At 44.7% G+C, this 22,374-nt stretch overlaps 1 protein-coding gene across 2 annotated transcripts in view; it reads right to left on the reverse strand.

Moving 5' to 3' along the window:
* BACH2 (BTB domain and CNC homolog 2) overlaps nucleotides 1-22,374 on the reverse strand; it is a 185,356-nt gene continuing 162,982 nt past the window's right edge. For both annotated transcript variants that reach the window (XM_034061062.1, XM_031052770.2), the window contains 3 exons: nucleotides 17,300-18,844; nucleotides 8,850-9,056; nucleotides 1-3,008 (listed from right to left, as the gene is read on the reverse strand). In XM_034061062.1, coding sequence (XP_033916953.1) covers nucleotides 2,529-3,008; nucleotides 8,850-9,056; nucleotides 17,300-18,844 — 2,232 coding nt within the window. In that variant the 3' untranslated portion in view covers nucleotides 1-2,528. The remainder of the gene's footprint in view (nucleotides 3,009-8,849; nucleotides 9,057-17,299; nucleotides 18,845-22,374) is intronic.

Raw genomic sequence — 22,374 nt, forward strand, 5'->3', positions numbered from 1 at the left:
TATAATGTGATTCACATTTAGTTTTAAATCCTAGCTTTCACCATGGTCTCATAGAAACAAAACTTCTCTGCGAAGCACAGAACTGCTTTGCAACGTCAACGAATTCAAAGGAAAAATCAAATCCCTCCCGCACCACCAAGGAGCTTCTCAGTCAGTTACCTGCAAAAGATGGCTGGGAGGGGGTTCAGATATTTTTTAGGTTAAGCTCTTTTAAAAAGAAAGGACAACTCCTCCTCCTTTTTCAACTGTGTGAACTAGGAGTTTATGGCATTTGTATATTTTTGAACATTTAAAGGTAAGGATTTTGTACAGTAATGATTAATACTTAAACATAAATATTTTCCTACATTATATACTAGTTTTCCTTTGTACATGCGGGGAAAAAATGTATTTTCAACAAACATGGCACATGCTATATGCACTTCCTCCTCGGTAGCTTGGCTACAACAGTTTGGGTGAAGAGGATAAAAGCAAGACTTTGTGTCGAGTGGGCGACGGTCCATGAGCACAGTCTGAAGATGGAAGAAGTGGAGAGAGGGAGCTGATTCCTCCTCCAAGGTCAAGATGCTGATCTACTCAGTGCCTCAAAAAACCACCAGCGCACACCTCTAGTGTAAACGTTAGCACAGAAGACCACATTATCCTTTAGTGCTTCTGAGAAGCTGCTTCCCCACACTTGTTCTGTTTTTAATAGGTGTGAACAGCTGGTCATTTTTTTCAGCGAGAACAAACAATATCAGCCAGTAAAGCACATGACAGTTGTTGTCGATAAAGCCACGCAACCTGGCACACGTAAGGCAAAGAATCACAAATTAAAAACTCAGTACACTTAGAATAGTAAGAATAATTATTAAAAAAAGCATTAGGAAGATGTTTCTCTGCCTACACTGTACATACAGATGTTATGCTTGGAAAGCTGCTGTCTCATACAGTCATAACATGAGTCAACATTGCTTAAGATACAAATCCAATACAGTTACAACTAAGCCAATTCACTGAGTAGTCTCCTTCAAGACAGCACTCTTTTAGCTGCAGTTTGTGCTGAGGGCAATGCTGCAGGACGAGAGGATCCTGGAACACAAGAGTTTGATGGGCAAGTGACCAAATCAGGTGTTGGCAGATGTATGTTTTGCTCTTGGAGGAGACAGTGCTAACTTGACTTCTGAAAGGAAACCAAAGTCAACAACTAAGGGTCTGGTCCTGCAACTATGCCTACCCAGGCAGGATTACTGACTTCACCAGACCCACCTCTGCAGCTCGGGTCTGGTGAGCAAAACAGGTAACATCTGAGGACAGCTGAGGTGAGGCTCTGGGGACTAGCCGGAGCAGCAGTTGCTTCCATGAGTAAAGGATGTAGAGCGGGGCTGGAGAAAAAGCCCCCTCCAAGTGTATTGATGTGATCTCTTTTTGCTTTACTTCGTGGAACGTATGATGAACTGATCCAGTTGTCAAATACTTTTTTCTCTAAAGAGCGAAATATAACTTCCCCTATAAGATTCCAAAAGCATCATTAACAGCACTTAAACTTGGTTTGTGAAACAGAAAGAAGTCTGAATATAAAAATAATTCAAGCAGATTCTCTTTACAAATTGTATAGTGAATTCAGTATTTGGCAAGACTGTTTTGACTACATAATGAGCTCCTGAGTGTTTGTCTATTAGCTAAAACTTTCCTATTTTCTTTAAGCCATAAAGCAAAGAAAACCATATACTCAAGTTATACTGAAGTCACAACTTCATTTATGAAAAGAGGTTTGACCAGAAACTCAGTGCAAGTGGCAAAGTTGACCATTACTGTACAGTATCTGCAAGAAAATAAAATAACTCCACATTGCTCAAGTGGCACAAAATGGCTGTGCCAAAAAAACTGTCTATAATAAAATCTCAAATAAGTTTCCAACATTAAAATTTTATAAATAAGTACAAATCGAATGATATTGCTGAACTGTGAACCGAGGAAAAAATTATCATGTAACAAGTTACCAAACTAGTTCTAGCATCGAAGACAAAAAGGAATGTTGGAACTTGTTTATACAATAGAAACGAAAGCTTCCAGTTTGTAGGATGAGAAAAATTGAGGCATGCAGGGACTTTTGCATATGGATATATATATTTTATATATATTATATATAATATGTACAGTTTAGCTATAAAACTTTGATGTGTAAAGAAGCTGTCTTCAATGAAAAATTGAACATTCAGAGGAAATTCCTGAGTTAGGGTTTTGTGACATGGGCCACTGAGAAAAAAGCTGCGGTTGGGTCCTCAGAGGTGTTATGTCCATCCCTGTTAAGATTGAAATCAACATACAAAAACAGTGTTGCCACTGCTTTGTTCCCTGCCTGAGCAAGGGATAGCACCATTGTGAAGAGAACTCCTGCTTGTAGAGAGGAGGGAATACTTAAAAACAGTATTGCTGCTAAGACCACTGTAGTGTGCACCAAATACGTTCTTCTAGACAACAAATGAACATTGCCACTGGCTGACTGAAGAACACCTGACCAGGTGTAACGTTAAGGTTACAAGTCACTAGGTGTAATCTTTCCTAGGTTGTTCATCTGTTGTACATTTATCAGTCATTTCCTGACAGAAGTCTACCGTGACTGTCTGGCTGCTCTGCTCTGCTGGAAGCTCTCTCTCGGGGTAAGTACCTGTGTCGGCTCCATCCAACCCCCCGCCGGCAGAACAATTCTCCGAGATGTTGTTGGGCAGCCAGGGTGCTCCCAGTTGCACTGAGCCTTGCTCCGAGCAGCACTGCATGCTTTCCCCAATGCACTGGGAGGTCACCAGGCTCTGCTCCACGCCAGCTGGGGAGGGGCTGATGGTGGTCGCCGGCTGCAGATCCATGGGTCTGAGAACGGGGCAGTATCGGTGGAGAGCTTGGATCTGTTCTGGGCTCTGCATATCTCTACACACTTCTTGGGACAGACACGAGAAGTTGTCCAACAATTCTCCCATGCTTGCTTTCAGTTGGTTCCTTTCTGAGAGCAATTTCTCCTTCTCACACACCTGAAAAGGAAAGAATGTATCTTAGGCTGAGAAAGGACCATCCACCAGCTGCACACTCTAGGCATGTATGCAGCAGTGCTGGGGAAGGACACCAACACATCACAGTTGGTTTGATGGGTAAAGGAAAAGTCACAAAGACATCAGGTATTTGACCACCATGAGGTCTGTGTGCACTACAGATTCAGAAACATCTGGAGTTAAACATTTGACTTGAAAGAGGATAGAGTTGCAAGTTATTCCCAAGAGATTGTTAGTTCCCTCTATAGACTAAGGATGCTTGGATGACGCAAAACAAACACTCCAAAAGAAACATTCTGATGAAGAAAAGCCATTACCCATCTAAACAGGAAGAAAAACAGGGCTTAGTTCTTGAAGTTAGGATACGTTGCCAGGTCAGTGGTGAGTGCTCGCCTCCCTGTACTCAGGAGGCAGACTGGGAGGGTTAGGCACAGAGCCAGACCCAGCCTGGAGTTACACCTCTAAGTACTGGTGTTGACTCAGTGCAGACTGATTGGGATGGTCCTGCTGCATCACTTGCTGTCCCAGGAAGACAGGTATATAGCTCAAAGCAGTAGATGAGATTTTGTAGACTACCAGAGCTATTTCCAGAGCTGAGCTGGCCCCCAAAGCAGCACAGCTGTGTACCTCACCTAGTAACACTGCTAAACCCAAGCTGCCTCAGCATCTGAAGTGTGAAAACTCCAGAACTCAGATCTTCCAACTATGGGTGGCTGTTGACAGCTGATAGTATTGCCCTGGGTCTGAAGCCTGCACTAGAAGCACACAGCTGTGTGAATGAGAAAGAGAGCAGTGCACATGAAAAGAACCAACTGCTAAAATATTGATAAATCTATCAAGAAAGCAAAAAATTATAAAAAAATAAACAGATGCTCAAGTACATCTTGAGATAATGAATTATGGAAGAGAATATGCTGTGAATTTGCAGGGAAAAAAAGAAATGTAAGTGGGTAGATGGATAAGAGGGAAAGCAGGCAAAAAAAATACCTATCAAGCTCAGAGGATACGACCATTACGCTCACTGTCTGCTGTGAAACCATCTGTGTCAACAAGATGGGTGACTTACAGGAATTAAGTGCAGGGGGAGAAAGAGGTCTTTCATAAAAAAGACCCCATTGAGTGAAAACCCCTTAAACCCCAGTACCACTACACAATTCAGGAGTCTGGAAATTACAAAGTGGACAGAAGATGATGAAGGAATTTCCAGTGATGATGTGTGAAGTCAAGTGGAGTTTTACTGCTGGCTCTCCTACGTGGAAAAGTATAGATCTTGAAGCAGACTACCTGCTTGGACAGCACGTGTATGGAGGGAGGGCAGGAGTGCTTGAGAGGCAATATTAATGTTGCATGAGTTTAATTTTGCAGCTCTATACTCTTGCACATCTTGTGATTGTCTTTTTTTATGAATGCCCATTTTCAGAATGAGCTCCCATAGAATCCCACAGAATGGTTTAGGTTGGAAAAGACCTTTAAGATCAAATCCAACCATTAATCTATCACTGTCAAGTCCACCAATAAAAAGTGTCCCTCAGTGCCACATCTACATGTCTTTTAAATACCTACAGGGATGGTGACTCTACCACTTCTGTGGGTAGCCTGCTCCAACGCTAGACAAACCTTCTACTGAAGGCATTTTTCCTAATATTTAATCTAAACTTCCCCTGGGGCAACTTGAAGCCATTTCCTCCTGTCCCATGGCTTGTTACTTGGGAGAAGAGACCAACACCGACCTCACTCTATTCTCCTTTCACGTAGTTGTAGAGCGATAAGGGCTCCCCTCAGCCTTCTTCCTCCAGGCTGATCAACCCTAGTTCCCTCAGTCATTCCTCATAAGATTTGTGCTCCAGGCCCTTCACCAGTTTCACTGCTCATCTTTGGACCTGCTTGAGCACAGGAGCATATCTCTCTTGTAGTGAGCGGCCCAGAGCTGAACACAGTGTTTGAGGTGCAGCCTCACCAGTGCTGAGCACAGGGGTACAATCCGTCCCCTGGCCCTGCTGGCCACACTATTTCTGATACAGGCCAGGATGCTGTTGGCCTTCTTGGCTGCCTGGGCACAAGCTGGATCATGGTAAGTGGCTGTCAATCAGCACCCCCAGATCCTTTCCTGCCCGGCATCTTTCCAGCTACTCTTCCCCAGGCCAGTAGTGTGCATGGGGGTGTTGTTGCCCAAGTGCAGGACCTGACACTTTGCCTTGTTGAACCTCACACAATTGGCCTTGGCCCATCAATCCAACCTGTCCAGATCACTCTGAAGAGCCTTCCTCCCCTCCAGCAGATCAACGCTCCTACCCAACTTGGTGTCCTTTGCAGACTTACTGAGGGTGCGCTCGATCCCCTCATCCAGATCACTTACAAAGATACTAAGCAGAACTGGCCCCAGTACTGAGCCCTGGGGAATACCACTGGTGACTGGCCACCAACTGGAGCTAACTCCATCCACCATCCCTCTTTGGGCCTGGCCACCCTGCCAGTCTTTTTTACCCAGTGAAGAGTACACCCATCCAAGCCATGAGCAGCCAGCTTCTCCAGGAGAATGCTCTGGGAAACAGTGTCAAAAGCTTTACTAAGGTCTTGGTAGGCAACATTCACAGCGTTTCCCTCTTCCACTCCTCAGATACCTTGTCACAGAAGGTGATCAGGTTGGTCAAGCAGGACCTGCCTTTCATGAACCCATGCTGACCGGACCAGGTCACCTGGTTATCATGTGTGTGACATGTGATGGCACTCAAGGTGATTTGTTCATAACCTTCCCTGGCACCGAGGCCAGACTGACAGACCTGTAGTTCCCTGGATCCTCCTTCTGGCCCTTCTTGTAGATGAGCATCATATTTGCTAACCTCTGGTCTGCTCAGACCTCCTAAACAGGCTGAAGTCTGCCCTCTGGAAGTCCAAGGTAGCAGTTCTGCTGATCCCTCTCCTTACTTCTCCTAGAATCAAAAACTCTTAATCACTTTGTGATTGCTGCGCCCAAAACAGCCTCCAAGCATCACACCAGAGTCCCTCTCTGTTCACAAACAGGTCCAGCATGTACCTTCCCCAGTTGCTTCACTCACTACATACTGCTACAAACTCAAGTCCAGCTTGCTAAATTTGTATTTCTTTTGAAGAATTCTGCACTTCAAAGGGGTTTTGATTCCTGAAATTCAGTAGGGACCAGGACCACAAGGTCACTCATACTCTTCATTCATCTCCCTGAGATGTGTGTGTGTGCAGGGGACAGAAGGAGACTTAAAAGTACTGTTTTTGCCTATACACAGGGTTGAATATGTTAGACAGTAACAGTAATGTCAGAGGATTGCATAAAGCCAAAGAACCCAAATTAATTCTCAAGTAAAGGCTGCAGGTGAAACCTCACCTTGCTGCCAGCCCAGCCCTTAAGAGTGGTGCTCTGCTCTGAAGAACATGAGACATCCCCATCACCAGATCAGCCAGTACTGGATCTGCTTCTGACAGCCTGGATGAGGAATCCCTCTTTCACCCTGCAGAATCTCTGACTCAGCCCACATGCACTGTGGATTATGCTTGGTGCAGGAGCATAACCCACAGTGTTGGATTAACAGTTGGTCACTATTTAACTATGGTCACTATTTTGTTTACCTTTGATGTTTTGTTTGTTTTGCATCAGGGGAGCACAATAATGCTTTGATATTAACCTCTGCTTTTTTTCCCCCAGGACTTCAGCAGCATGGTATCTAAAGGCTTCACAAGCCTTGATGATTTAAGCCTCCCAACCAGCTTATGGGGCCAGTGTCACATCCCTGTTACAGAGGTGACACAGATAGGCAGAGGCAGCAAGTGAGTAATCCAAAGTCATGCGGCTTTCTGCCATTTGTGAGGTGATTGTAACTCAGCTTCTTCCAACAGATGCCTCCTTCATATAACATTTGCTACAGCTTGTGCAGAGAATGAAGCACGACAAAGCCTACACTAAAGGCCACTATTATGACAAGAACAAGAAGTACCTAGCTCCCAAGACCCATGCTCAACCTACAACAGAGCATGTTTTAAATGTGCACAGACATTTAAGTCAAAGACTCCAAATAACCTTTAATTTTAACAGAACATGGGTACACAGAGATCTCAGTAAGGAAATCAACTTAAACTCCTTTTGTTTTATCTATGTGAATGAATTAATTTATCACTCAAATCCTTGGAGGCTGGGTTTAATGCTAGACTCCTAAATCTATGCTCCATAATGCAATTAAACTATACAGTCCTGCGTGCTGCACACCCACATTTCTCACAGCAGCTGAACTGGGGATACTATATTTTTTTTGATGTTTCAGAAAGCTTTTAGGACTTTCAAACAGATGAGGAGGTTCTAACCCATGCTGAAGTTCCAGTGTTGCATCTCTCCTGCTGAGTGACACCCATGCAGACATTTCTTTCCCCATGACCCTTGTCTCCAGCCTCTGTACCATCCTGCTTTCTCAATGGGGAAGGGATGACAGCGGAAGAGGAGCAGGGCCCTCAGACCACAGGGGCATGGTCACATAGGAAGGGAGTTTTATCAGATGAGGTTCCTATAGCTAAGATGTCTACATCTGACATGGCTCTCCAGGTGATCCTATTTAGCAATGGAGAAGAACAGGCAGTTCTGGGCTGTGTGTCACCTCACCTGCAGCACCGGATGAGACAAATAAAACTTGTCATTTCACTGGCTATAAAGGAAACTAGGACAAGTAGCTCTACTGCAAGTGTCTATATTGTAGACATCTCTGTGTAGCCACTCAAACCACACCTGAGGCATTCATTACTGAAAGAGAGAGGAATTTCCTGAGCAGCCACTTAGCCTTGCTCCAGTCAACTCACTCCTTCAGATTAAAATGTGGTAGCACTGGCCATTGACACCTTGGCACACAGGAGACCTGTCCCCCTATGTGCTTTGGCCAGTGAGCAGAGCATGCTTTGCTCCCCTCTCCACAGCAGACTACTGTGAGAGACAAATGTCTGTGAGGGTTGGGGCAAACCAGCAGCTGCCACCTGAACCAGGTACACAGGACATGAAGGCCAGTGCAATGTGGAGTGGGAATAGGCCTTTTGTGTTAGATGGTCCTTGAATTACGGTGTGTATGTGTGTTTCAGTCCATGCCACACCAGGAGCATTAGAGGGGAAAAGACAGCAGGAGCAAGGAGGAACATACCCTTGCCATCCCACTGACATACACCAACAGATGCCCAGTTGTCTGGATATTCACATTCCTGGCTTTTCAGTTCCCTTTCCATTTTTGCCATTTGCTCAGTAAATGAAATGAACTGAAGAAAAGACATAGTGAGCTGAAATATCCTGAAAACACTGACCTGCCTTATAGCACACAAAAGAGAAAGAAAATCTCCATGCAGAGATGAATCTGGTCCTGCCACACCACTGTTTGGACCAGAAAATCTCTGAAGTTCTCTTCATACCTATCTCTTTTGAGCACTCCACAGATCCATGATGAACAGATTGTTATGGTATTTAGACATGGAAATGGGGCTTGGAGGAGGAAATGACATTGTGGAGGCACTGTAAGTGCTAGAAGTTAAACTGCAAGAAGGAAGCTGCGATACAGGTTTCCTTCCTCTTCCAACTCATTCGACAATTTATTCTTGAGGTATCAGAATAAAGAGATATCTAGGCCTCATCCACTGTGTTTCCCATAAACATTACATACACACATACCAATATATTTTTGTAGATTAATTTTTCATACTTAGTGGCTCCACTTACTCATTTACAAACTGACTGAACCCACCAAACACTAGACAGGAATTACTGTGAGTGCCATGCAAGCTGCAGCATGAGGGTGAGCGGAGGCATAGCAAGAGCACACAACTCACCAACTTGCGGATTTCACATTCTAGGTTCTGAATACAGTCCAGTTTCCTCTTGCGGCAGCGCTGAGCTGCAATTCGGTTCTTGCTGCGCCGACGGACATCGTGGATGAACTCGAGCTGCTCTGAGGTTAGCTTGTGCATCTTTATCATCATCTGGAAATCATTCCTTGGAAGATCTGTGATTTGATCAACAGGGAAAGGAAGTTTCACCTACAACAAACAAATAGAAAACAAGAGGGAAGAGTCATATTTTGATTGCTGAATGCAAGCAGAACAACAGTGAACGGAAGTGTAAGTACCTATGCTGCCGAGCCCTAATAAACAACACACAAAGTTTTACATTGAGCAGGTTTTTAACACTCCCTTGTGGCACATTGAGGAGGTCCAGCTGGTACAGATCAGATATAATTGCACTGAAATCAGGAATACAGATGAGGCCCAGGTAAAAAAAGCTCCAACAGATCTCCTTGCATTAAAAGAAGGTTTTGTCCGCTAAGAGATGCAAAAGAGATGCAACCTTTTGAAAACAGTGAGGTACCTCACTGCTATTCGTTTCAAACTAATTTAAATGAACAAGCTGTTACCACAGCCAGAAACCTGTCTCTGCATGGCCTGCAGGACTGCAATTTTGAGTAGGTGTGAGGTGACAAATGCAACCTGACACCTCAAATGGATGAAAAATACCATATTGCAATTAGGAAAGGTCATCTAATCAACTTTTCAACTGAGCAGTACACCATATAGGAAGAGTCAGAGGAGGGTGATGTAATTTATCCATACGCATTTTGACATAAACCAATGTTTGCTGACATTCTAATATTTTTGTAGATTGACGAGCACTCAACTCACATTTCTTGAAAAAACCCCAAACAGTCTAAAGCTTCAGTTACTTGCAGTAAACCATTCTTCTCTGGGCCATGAACTGCCATCCAGTTTTAACCTAGGCCATGCAACAGTAACCCTAGGTTCTGGCCTCAGCAATTCCAACTATCTCTCCAACTCTTACTGATGATGCATTAAAGCAAAGCAAAATACAAAACTCCTGGCAGCTTGGAGCAATGAACACACACTGTCTCAAAACCTGGAGAATGGTGGATGCACTCAAAGACTTCTGTTAGCTTTCTTCCCAGACCTACCAGCTTTCTCCAATCAAAGTGAGCACCTCTCCCTACAAACCCTGCTTAACGTCCAAAAAATGTTCCTCAGTGGACTGCTGTGTTTGGTGGTCAACTGACAGTCGACTTGGAATCGACTGACAAGGCTGAAGGAGATGACAACTGAGTATGACCCCTTCTTTTTCTGAGTCATACCCACACTGCCCAAAAGATGGCAGTAAATATTTACATTTCTGTCCAGATTTAGTACAATCTCGTCTCTCAAAGAGGAAGACTATTCTGCATGCAGGCTACCAAAGAAGATACAACTCAAGTTGCTTCAGCCAAGCAAAAGATATGGGTTGAAAAGGTTTATTTTTCTATTTAAAACATGGTTATTGTCTTTAAATAATGCACTTTCACTACCTGGAAATAAGGAAAATAGCAGCATAGATTAGAAATAAGTTATTTTCATTGGAGGGCTCAGTTTGTTTATGCAGAACAGTTTGCTGAGGACACATGTACACAACACGCAGCAGTGGCCTCTGGCACCGAGAGTCCTAGACCCTTGCTGGGTACCTGGACCTGCCGATATCCAGCTCCTTGCCTTACTCATGACCTTGTATTTTCTTGCACTCTTCTATCACTGCTCCACGCATCTCAAAGCCTGGGCCACGTGAAATTCAGTGCATCCTTTCAGACGGTTTCATGCCTTTAACCTTGTCCCTCTGCCCCATGTATCCTGGTACCATGCTGTAACACACTACCTGACATGTCAATTGAAATAGCAAGAAACACCAAACTGCCCCAGTCCCCCCAAATTCCTGCTTGTACACACAAAGGCTGACCATAGGCATGGTGATGTGGACTACCTTGTTTACAGACTGCTAACTAATGACATGAAACCTGTTTGCTTTCCCCTCACTAGCCTTTAGATGATCAACATAAACTTGGTGTCACCTGCTTTTCTCTCAAGCTTCAACCAGGGTCTGAAAATGAAAGCAGCTTGTGCTCTCCTCTGAAAGACACCACAGTTTGAACCACAAAAACAGTCCTTGCACTTTCCCGTTTTTTCCTTATTTTTTAAGCCAAAAGCAGAAAGTGATGTTAACTTTATATCTTCCTCACTCTCCTTTCAAAACATATTTACTTGCAAGGAGGAGATGTGCTTGCAGCTGGAATAGGAATGAAAGGGAAGCAACTTCTATCTGTCAAGTAGAACTTGTTGAAAGAAATGGGAAAATAAATAGAAACAATTTCTAAAAAAAAAAACAAACCCATCTACAAAGCAGGCCAGAGACCGCTATCAGTAAACCCAGCATAATCCCAGTCCTGTCATAGGCAGCACTGCACAGGATTAAAATCGTGAAAGGGAGAGTGGAAGCGAGTCAGACTCATTTCCTTCACCATTCACAGCATTTTTACTGCCTGTCTCCCTCTCCAAAATCTGCTCTCAACTGAAAAAAACACCCCAACCACCAAGCCTCTGGCACAGACACAGTGTATAACTGCACCAGAATACTGCTGCCATGAGAGGCTAATGGTGTTTTATGCTGGCACAGGGCAAGACTCTCAGCTGGCATTTACCCTAACAGAGTTGTAAGAGCCAGTCGCAGTGGCATGGGTGGGATTCATCTGACCCACTCAGAACTGTCTGAAATAATGGTTTCACTAGCTGGCATCAAGGACAGAGAAGCCTTCAGACGGCAATGCATCCTGCACTGCTTCTCTCTCGTCCTGGCTGCAGAAGGAGCAGGCATGAGGCTTAGAGAAGATGCTGCATCTTACAGTATCTGAAGTAGGTGAGAGGAATCTTACCTGTGGTGTCTGAAAAAGGACAGTCAAACTTTTCTAAGATGTGTATGAAACCCCCAGCAAGTATGTTTTCTTGTAAAATTTTCCTTTTAATAACTATGAATTTTATACAGGAAATGATTGTCTACTCTTTGGCTTGGACTACTTCAAACTACAAATATAAACTGGATCCCTTCTCCTTCCAGGAGTTACTCCAGCTGGACCTCACAGAGCTCTCAAATCTTCCCTATCAGCACATCCATTCTTTCCCTGCAGCAGCAGCTCTGTTTCCACCACACAACAAATAAACTGGCACTTCCTGCCACTACTTGTGGCCTCTACTGCCCCTGGTTCTGGCTAGTGCCCTCCTGAGAGGACAGCCAACCCACAGTGGTGGTAAATGAAAACCTGTTGATGATTTCATGGCATTTTCTCTCCCCTGCATTAGCTTAGGATGCCAGTGTAAATGCTGTTGCTTTGAGTGGCTAAGTAACAGCAGCCATCTAGACAGATGGGGACAGCCATTGACTCAGCACATGAAAGGCCCATTTAATTACTTCAAGCTTCTCAGTTTGGATCATACGCCAGCTACTGCTGTGCCACTCACGTACCGTACTAGTTACTGCTGCTACTGCTTTCCCCCTCTCCTTTTCTATGGAACAAAGGGAAGGACCAAGACTCCATATTCGCCCACATTAAAATACAAATGTCAAGTGTTGAGAACTTCCTTTTTTTATAAGTAGCATTAGCTTTTCATTCTTTATTTGTATCTAAATTTCAACATCTTCCCCGAGCTGGCAAGTACTAGTAAAGATAATGAACTTCCCAAGTTTGGTTTAACATCACAGCAACTAAAAGGATATGCGTGCTGGGTGTAAGAAAAAGTTACTATGTACTGGGCATGGGAGGTTGGCACTCAAATCTGCTTTTGCAGAACAAAAATCAAGAACTGAAGAGTCCTTCAAGAGCTCCAGCAAGGTCTTAACTTAAAGCTTAGGGCTTAACAGAATTGACCATAGGCTGCAATAAACTAATACAGTGTTTAAAAGAACCTTCCTGAAATGTCAAGCTTGTAATGGAAAACTCTCAGGGTTGTAATCCAGTAATTCTCTGCTACCAGCCTGCAGAAAACTCCTACTGAAGAGGGCAAAGAAAACAAACCTGCCATGACGTTAAACTTGCTAGAATGATGTTTGACAAGACTCCGTTTAACCAGATGTTGCAAACATAGATTTCCCAGTGCTCTGCTGATGCCACTGAGGATCCCGGTTAGGGATAGAAGAATGGGGAAAGTAACTTTCCCATTTCCAGATTTGTAAAGCCAGTAAGGTCAGGAAAGCTGGGGTGACTGATCACCAAATTCTGGGGAGGAACTACATACAAAAGCAAGTTAACACTTTAACATGTATTTTACATGGTCTAGTGTGAGGTGTTCCTGCCCATGGCAGGGGGGTTGGAACTAGATGATCCCCAGGTCCTTTCCAACCCTAACCTTTTTATGATTCTATGCCCTTTCTACGTAATAGTCTTCACTAAGCAGAAATATTAAGCAACAAAGAAGACTCAGCTTAGGTAACTCAGGACAGCTCCAGTAGATTTCTGGTAGAGCAATTTTGGTTTACCCCCTTTACCAGGCCTCTGACTTCTGGTACTTTGTTAAGCATCATCAGATGAACAGAGAAAGGGTGGCTGCCTGTCACTTAGCATGGAGGGATCTGGGCTCTCACTGAAGGTTAATTTCCCTACAATATCCTCAATGGTCCATTTGCATTAGCTTTGCCTTTATGAAAATTTCCTTTGAAAAGTGAGTCACTAACCCAGGCGGGAAATTCTTTTGAAATACAAATGAAAGACACATTGAATGCAATTCTCTAGATAATAATAGTTCTTGGAAAACTCCACCTCTCACCTCCTCCCACCCTTGTTTATTCTTTCCCTAAGAAAACTCACTCATCGAATTAGACTGAGCTGAGATGATTTCTTTTTATCTGGTTTTGTAGTACAATATTTTTTACAAGTTCTCTAGTAGAACAAGCCATAGATATTTGCTGAAGAAAAGAAGTATCAAGAATGGTAGGTAGTGCTGAAGTTTCTGTTCCTAAGTAGGTTAACAGATTGACAGATTACTTCCTTCTCAGCAATTCACTATTTCAGGGCTTATTGTCTTGTTGTTGCTATTTTAAGCAGGATTGTCAGAACTTGCCTGCAAGCACCTAGCATAAGTCTTCTCTCTAGTATTATATCCCAATAATTGATTTTTAACAACCTGTGGAGGCCTGAGGGAGCTGGGTGAAAAGAGCAACACAAACTGTTAAATATTTCTGTAAAGTCCCAGCAGCTCAAGTAACAGCCCCATTCCTGCAACTCTGTAAGAGGGGGATACCCCTCACTGCACTTGCTGCTTCTATCGCAAAGCCTTAAGAAAGGGAAATCTCAGAAGATTCTGGGTATTCCTTAACAGGAAGGAAAATGAAAGGCAAAGACATCCCATAGAGGATTTACCAGTGGTGTCATGGGGATTGTCACCTCCTCTGACCCCAATGGGACAGGGGAGGCTGGTCATAGAGCAGAGTCATTTTCACCCACATGGCACTCATGTCAAGCCCTAGCACCCCACTTCTGGCATCAAACAACTCAGGCATCCACCTCTGAGCAGCATCCACCGGCAGGAAAGCAGAGCGTCCAAAAAAAGCAGAGAGAAGAAACCTTTCACCTACTTCACACACAATTGATACACTGGCAAATGATGTTTTGTGACATCAATTTTGGGATCAACAGCACTCCTGGAGCCAAGTCAAGACCAACAAGGTCCAAATTCCTGGGGAACTGAGCAGCCCGATGAGATAACTGAGGATCAGAGTCCACCAGGCTTATTTCTATCACCCAAATGAAAGCTCACCCACAGCAGAAGAGCCTGTGTGACCACCTCTGGAGGGGTGAGCACCTGTGTGTTGCCCCAAGCTATCTTATCAGTGCTTTTTAAGAAGCCCAGCAAACACTGTGTGATCTGATATGGCAGGGGGCAAGGGACCCATCCGGGAAGTCATCAGGAAAGCACAGGCAAAATGGCAATTTCTGGAATGGAGAGAGATTCCCCTGCAGCTTGCAGGCAGGTGAAGGACAGAAAGTCAGACTGCTGTGAGCCTCTCCTGCTGTTTTAATGGCAGCCAAACTGCTAAAAGTAGGTAAAGCAACTTACACCAAACCTTCCTGCTGCTATTTTCTACAGCTGGGGTTAACATATCCTTCACTGCAGCTTCTACAGCAGCGGATCTTGCAGGATTGTAGGGTACATCCCCCAAGTTGCTGTATAAATACAGCATTGTTTAATGAGGCTATAAGGTCCTTTCTTGTATTGGTAACAACCTTTACGAATTAATTTTTCTGACAGAATCTGCACTGAAGCACCAGTGTGATCTGTTTACCCTTGGCTTGTTCAGGGTTGTGCAGTGCAACTTCATGGAGCATTAATTTCCTCACCACATTTTTAGTGCCCAGCAGGCCTGTTTAAAATGCCCTGGGGAAAAGAAAAAAAAAGGTGGGGAAAAAAAAGGAAAAAAAGCACCTTATCAGCAGTCCCGAAGAGAACACTTGCTCAGCACAGTGCAGAAAACCTTCCCAGGAGGAACCCAGCAGCAAAAGCAGGAGTGCAACAAATCCTTCCCTAGCTCTGCCCCAGAGCCACACACATCTGCCTGCCAGTTGCACACCCAGCTGGCCTACCACCCATTTGCTCCTCTTGTCCCTCCTGTCATCCAAGGTCTCCTGCACACATTCACGTACCTTTTTTGGGAAACCACCACCAGTCCCCTATAACCTTCTCATCTGACTCTTATGGGTTTGTTTCTGCTGCAGCATCTCCACACAATTAGCCAATTATGACAGCTAACTAATCATCAATCCCCAAAAGGCTAACCTCCCACCCTCTTTGCTGCCTCATGCTGTGCATTAGCCCTTAGCAAGCAGCACATGTGGCTGGAGATTTGATGCTCCCCCCAGTCCCACTCCCTGCTCCCTTCCACCTCTTGTAAAGACAGGACATCACCAAATAACCTTGGTATGGTCAGAGAGGTTCTGCCAGAGGGCTTCCAAGTGAGGTCCTAAATACAGTATCATAGACAGCCTCCCAGGGAGACTCGTCTCACCTCTGCACTGCCCCCAGTTTAGGATATAGGGCCAAACAAGAACTGTCCTCTCAAAACCATCAGTACAGCGTGACAGGGATTGACACACCTGAGGCTCCCCAGACCTTCCTTACAGTTAAGCAAGCAACTTCTGCCAAGAAAGGTTGAACCAGATGATCCTTGAGGTCCCTTCCAACCTGGTATTCCGTGATTCTAAAGGAACCACCCACTTCTATTGGAATGTAGCTGGAATAAGGATTGAGGGATAAAATAAACTTCACTCTTCTCATCCTTAGCCCACTGCTAAGGCTGGTTCTAAAGTGGGTGCTCACTGGACGTGAACCTCCCAAACATGCACTCACTGCTCCCCATGCTGAAGCACAAACTCTCAGTGGAGAATTCCAGCATTACTAGAGGAGCCAGTTACGTGATTTCACCCAGATGCTCTCAGGTCATGCAGTTTCCTAATGAAACTCTGTGAAAACATCCAGTCTGGTTTTCAGTTTCTGGGCTCCAGAACACTCCATGATTTAAGTCTCTCCTCAAACTAGGGACTTCATACAGACAGTTTATTCAATCACTGCAGCATCTCCAGCTGGGACATCTCTAGTTGTAGAGCAGGACCTCTTTTCCCTCTCTCTAACAGGAGATCTGCATGGAAATCCACAGCTTGATCTTCAGCCCCAGACCATTCCCCTGCCATTCTCTAGCAGTCCTGGAAATTAAAGGATAATTTCTCTTTGAAACCCTTTATGCAATGGCTGCTACAGTTCACCCCCAAAGTAGGGCCACGGGCATGAAACACTTAAGCTGTCACTTAACAGAGGCAGAACCCATCACCTACACATGTGAGACACATGACACACAAAGGGAAGACCAGCTGAACACCATTCCCGCAGCTGAGAGTGCAGCTATGCAACTGTTCAAGTAACTTCACACCTCCATCTCCTCCCACTCTGTCTGCCTCCTCTACTTAGGCTGTTAGCAGTATTCAGCAGAGGCTCTTCGGAACAGGCTGCCCAGCCCTCAGTGTCAATGAAGGCATGGTGTGAGGTTGCTAAAACACACCAGCAGCAACAAGTAAAGCTGGAATCACTTCCGGAAATGAAGGATGAGGAACAGTGCTTTGTGCCCTGGGAGTCGGTGAGGGAGGGAGGAGGACAGGACACTGCTAGCAGGCTCCTAAGCACATCGATGTGCATTCAGCAGTTTGCTATTGTCCCAAACCCAAATTCTTATAAGCGCCAAACACCTGTGTGGTCGAGCAGACCTATTCATGTGAAGTCAACCACATGCACTCAGCTGACGAGGGAATAAACAGAAGTTACTCTTTACCTCTATAAACAAAGTGCTGGAGAAATGCCAAGTCATTTGACAGGATCAAGAGGCAATTAACTGGGTCACAATGATTGCGATATATGTACTTATCTTAAATCCCTACCTCATGTCCTCTGTCTTGCACAGGACATGATTCACTGTCTGCTTCTGAGAATGACCCAGACTCATCGCTGGAGTTTGTTCCATAGGATGGCTCACATTTAATCTGGGCTCGGACTGGGTTGTACAATCCGTCCCCCACCACACCGGGCTCCTGGTGCTCGGGTGCCAGGAATCGGGGGCCTTGGGAGCAAGGGGAAGAGGAGAGCTCACAAAGACGCAGGCTGCAGGGGGAGCCGCCGCTGCCGTCCTCTGCATATGAGTAGGAAGAGCATGAGCTGGATGTCCTGGTTCTGGTTTCCAAAGGAGGAGAGCGAGGGCAAACTTTAATTGGCACCGGACAGCTGGTGTTCGGCCTCATCCTTCCCGGCAAGTGATCAGCTGTCAGTCCGCTGTGCGAATAGGTCTGAGAGCTGGGGAGAGACTGGCTACTGCCAGCCCACAGACCCTTTGGCACAGTCTCAGTGAGGTCTTTGTCCAAGCTGCTCACGCCAGAATATGAATGCACCGAAGTGTTTACTTGGTCACAAGCGTTTGAAGAGAATATAACACTCCTCCTGTCCAGTTCCCCTTCTTGCTTACAGAGAGTTTCAAAGCCAGGCCCCCTGAGTGGCGATCCCACTGTGAAGTTGGAAGCATCTTTCTGCATGGCATGGGACTGTCCATAGTTCCCTGCGAAAGGGACGTAATCAGTTTTGTGGTCACCCTGAGATGTCCCTTTTTCAAAAGGGCATGCTGGACTCCTGCCAAAGTGCTGTTGGGAAGTGCTGGGGAAGCCAACCAAATCTATGCTTTTTGTTCTGTTGAAGAAAGACCGCAAGCAAGAAGAGGAGGACCCACTTTTCGGCCTGTCAACGCAAGTGGGGCTTGGCTGTTTCCTGTCCATTTCAACATCCCCTTCTTTATCCCTGATGTCAGGTTCATCTCCAGACAGGCAAAGTGTGATGCTTTCTTCATCATTCTCTTCATTCTGAGGCTCGCTTTTTATCTGCCCCATAGCAAGTCCTGATTTGAGGCCATTTCCAGAGCTCTCTTCACTGAATGTGCTTGCAAAACCTGAGGTACTGATGTGTGATGTGTTGTAGACATTCTTGGTACAAGCAAGCTGGTATTTCTTGTATCTGGGGTACCGTGTTACTGCATCTTTGTCCAAATTGTCCTTGCTATCCCTCAGCATGTCAGAGTCAGGTAGCATCCCTTCGCCTTTGTCTGCTCCAGCAACAGTGGTTTCAAAATTGAAGGGCTCTTGGTGCATCCTCTCTCTGGGGCAAGATATTTTTGATGTCTCTGATTCCATCGTCTCCTCCTCATCTCCATCCGAGTTCTCCTCATCGTGCATGCGCTGACAGGTGGTATCTTTTTTGCACAGGAACAGGCCATCTTCGTTGTTCAGCAGTTGCGTCTGAAGGAAGCTGAAGCAGGAGTCCTCCAGGTTGTGCATGCGCAGGAATTCAGCGCAGTGGATGACCTCCTGGATGTTTTCTCTGCTGAGTAACAGCTTAGCAGTGTAGGCAAACTGTAACAATGGACCAAATCCCCTGACAGTGACCTGCAAAAAAACAGACAGCGAGATTGACAGTGTTACTACCAGCTCTTGCTATAATCCCAAGTCCTTCATCACACAGTTACTCTATCACACCAGCAGTGATGCTACATCCAGTAACCAGCACTGCTCTCTTTATGCTGCTCCTGTACACCATTACAGGTTGAGCTGAACACTATCTTTCCTGAATACCTTGAGGACCTACGAACTAAACCTCTTCTCTAACAAAAGGCTGGAAAAAAACAGACTGGTGTGGACACTGGTAATTCTTGGATGGGTCTTATTTTAACTGTGATGCGGCACACTTCCACAAAAATAACAATTCAATTTTGATTCCTTTTTTATTATTATTATTATTCTTCGTTTCTTTTTGATGAAAAAAAAATATTAGGTTAAGTAATGGCTGCATAGTTCTTTTTTCCATCCCATGGAGATTATTCTCAGACAGTTCCTGCTTTTAGTGAGTCTAAGGTACAGCTAACATGAAAGAAATCCATATACATAGTGATGTAGTACTCTGAGTCTCAGCTCAGTACTTGATTTTTCACCTTTTTCTTTGTAGGAAAGAGTAACAAGTATTTCCAGGACAGTGATTTCCAACCAACTGTTCCAGGTTTGAGTTATGCACCACTACTCATCCTTTTTTCTCATCATGCCACCTATATTTCACATTCACATATCATATAATAAAAAATACACACTTCCTCCCCCCAATTTTTTTCAGCAATATCTTCACATATCAAATAACTTGCCAAGCCACATGGTAAACTATAGATATAGTCTATTTTTTTAACAAAAAATGCACTGGCATTAACTTCTGTTGTATTTTTTCCCTCAATGGGCAGGAAGCAAAGGCACTGGAAAAAACTATTCATGAAGCAGACAGCGGCTGCTTCAAAACCTGGGCTCACCATCAAGGATAAAGATTTTTCCACAAGAAGGAGATTCAGTGGTTTGGCCACTAAGTTGAGAGACCATAACTCAATTTCCCATTGCACTAACCACCTTCTACGTGACCCTGACAAATCATTTCAGTCTTGATTCACGAAGATGACTTCTCGCCTTGCTTGCAAGTGGTGCTCATGAATCTAAGTTCCCTGTGCTTTGCATACAAAGGAAAGGCATTTAGATGGATTCAAAGCAGCCAAATGCCTTCATGCCTATGTGAGGCTGGAATGCAACCTTCTGATACAATTGAGCCCAGCTCTGTTTCTTCTTTTAAAACGCATGAGAAGTGGAAGCACTGCCATCCCCTTTACATAAAATGGCCTAAAGATCAGAAGAGGGACATAGGAAGTAGAAGACAAGATCCATTTCCCAGGGATTCAAACTCACATTTCCCAGCCCTTTAGAAGGATATCTTATCAAATGGGAATGTGACACCCCAAAGGTGAGCTGCTTTCCACTGTCCTTCCAACTGAATCCACGTCATTGTGCAAGAAACTGCTCAAGAGGTCAGTGAGAATCAGGCCATGAATTTGTGATGGTTTTATTTGTGATTAGCATAAATCTGAGTGAATGATTTGGTTCATCCCAATTAAAATCCTATAAATTGCTTACATTGCCTCAGGACCAATGGAAGAGCTCACAGATTTTTACAGACAATCCCGACTTCCAGGAAAAAGCCTTTGTTATTCATAGATCTGTACTTGTGATGCTGGATTACGAAGACACAAGTGGTGATGGAGAGAACAGTATTTTAAAACACCTCTACAATTGCTCCCAGTAGCTTTTCCATACATAATATTACAGCCGTGTCTGCTATTTTAAGAAACAGTGCATTTTCATGCAGATACTTACACACTTGCACATCCTTTTACAATACGCCTCTGGTACAGAACTGCCTAGATTTACAGCTGGCTATTAAACAGATCTCTGCGTTATCAGTGTTACACTTTCTGCCTATCTGTTAGATTATCAGCTCACTATAAAGGCCTATCTGCATTTTATCTATGCAGCATGATTAACAAAATTGCTTGGGAACTTAATGAGCTCCTTGCAGGCCGATGTTTCCCTTTTATAAGATCTTCAGTGTGGGGGCTTACATATTCCTACACATCTTGCAAGCTCCACAGCAGCACAGACTGTAGGAGAAGCCATACATACTGTCTGGGGTTTTGGGGTTCCTTTTGATGAGGAGGGACTCTGAAGCACCAACCCAGCTCTCCTGGCAGTTGTGCCCCTTGACCACTAGGTGGAACGACTAGAAAGCGAATGACAACCATTTGCTGTGCCCAGCCAGGGTTTCACCTGCCAGCCTGTGGCCCCAGCGCAGGCACTCTGCAGAGCCCCGGGCTGACTCCGACCACCCCACAGCACGGCTGGCTCCCACACTGACTCTAAGTTTTGCTCCCCATAATCACCATGATAACAGCAGCAAGACAGCTGTTACAGCTGGTCTGCCCTGGATGTATTGGGAACAGAGCCTGAGACTGCACTGTGGGCTCCCGATAATGCCCAGCAGATACCTCAGGCGAAGGGCGATGAAAACACTGGTGATGAATTTAACCTTACAAGATCTTACCCAATGACACAACCTTCCTCACTCTCAGGATCTTCAGATCCAAAGGGGGAAAGTTTATTTTCAAGCACCTGGTGCCTGTCATTGCCCTCGGGGAGGAATCTCTCAAGTGCCAATGCTTGAAACTGCACAAACAATGACTTTAGAAACAAACAGATGCAAAGCTTGCTGCCAAGTGTGAAAACCAGCGCAAACTCTGCCGCCTGAAGCTGTCTAAATATTGATTCGGTTCCCGTGGCGGGTCCCCTGCCTCAGCCCCGCCAGCTTTGGGACAGCCCGTATCTGATGCATTCTGGCAGGATGGATGGAATCAAAGCACTGAAGCGTGGCTATGAGCACCATACATTAGGAAAGAAAAGGCTTTGAAGCCATGTGTATTACCATCATACACGCATTTCTGTAGGAAGAAGTAAGAACAGACTTTAAAAATGATTTGACCTGACTGATGCATCCCAGTGAAAACAGCTACTGAAACCAAGTTGATCTGTGTTTGTAGAAGGAAACAGATCACTTCTCTGATATAACACTTGCCATTTACATGTGAAAGAGACCTTCGCTGGATGAGTAAAACCCATGCCAGCAATAATCTCAGTTTATTTCCCCCCCCCCCTTGTAACTAAGATGCCATATGTCTAAGGTTTGTTAGCTTTTAAATGTTATTTTCTATGTACATTAATGTTTAAGTAGGCAGAAATTTGTGGGAACCTCCACCAGGCTCCTTGTCCAAGCTCATATACCAAGTCACTGCTTCCCTGCCCTCCCATCATTTGTCTTAGGCTAATTTCTGTTGTGTAAATGGGTACAAAAATTGAGGCATAGTAAAGGTAAAACATACATAAAAACATAAATGCACACACAGACAAGAAAAGCAGAACAGAGATTCCCAGAGGCCTGCTTTCCTTATCTTTAAAGGCAGGCCAGGAGAGGACTTCTCCTGTGTACATGAAACATGCCAAACACCCTGCCAAATCTAAGGATGAATCACTTTGTCTTGCTCCTGTCCCCAGCTGGTCTT

Source organism: Melopsittacus undulatus, chromosome 3 (genome assembly GCF_012275295.1).
Source record: "Melopsittacus undulatus isolate bMelUnd1 chromosome 3, bMelUnd1.mat.Z, whole genome shotgun sequence".
NCBI classification, from domain to species: Eukaryota; Metazoa; Chordata; class Aves; order Psittaciformes; family Psittaculidae; genus Melopsittacus; species Melopsittacus undulatus.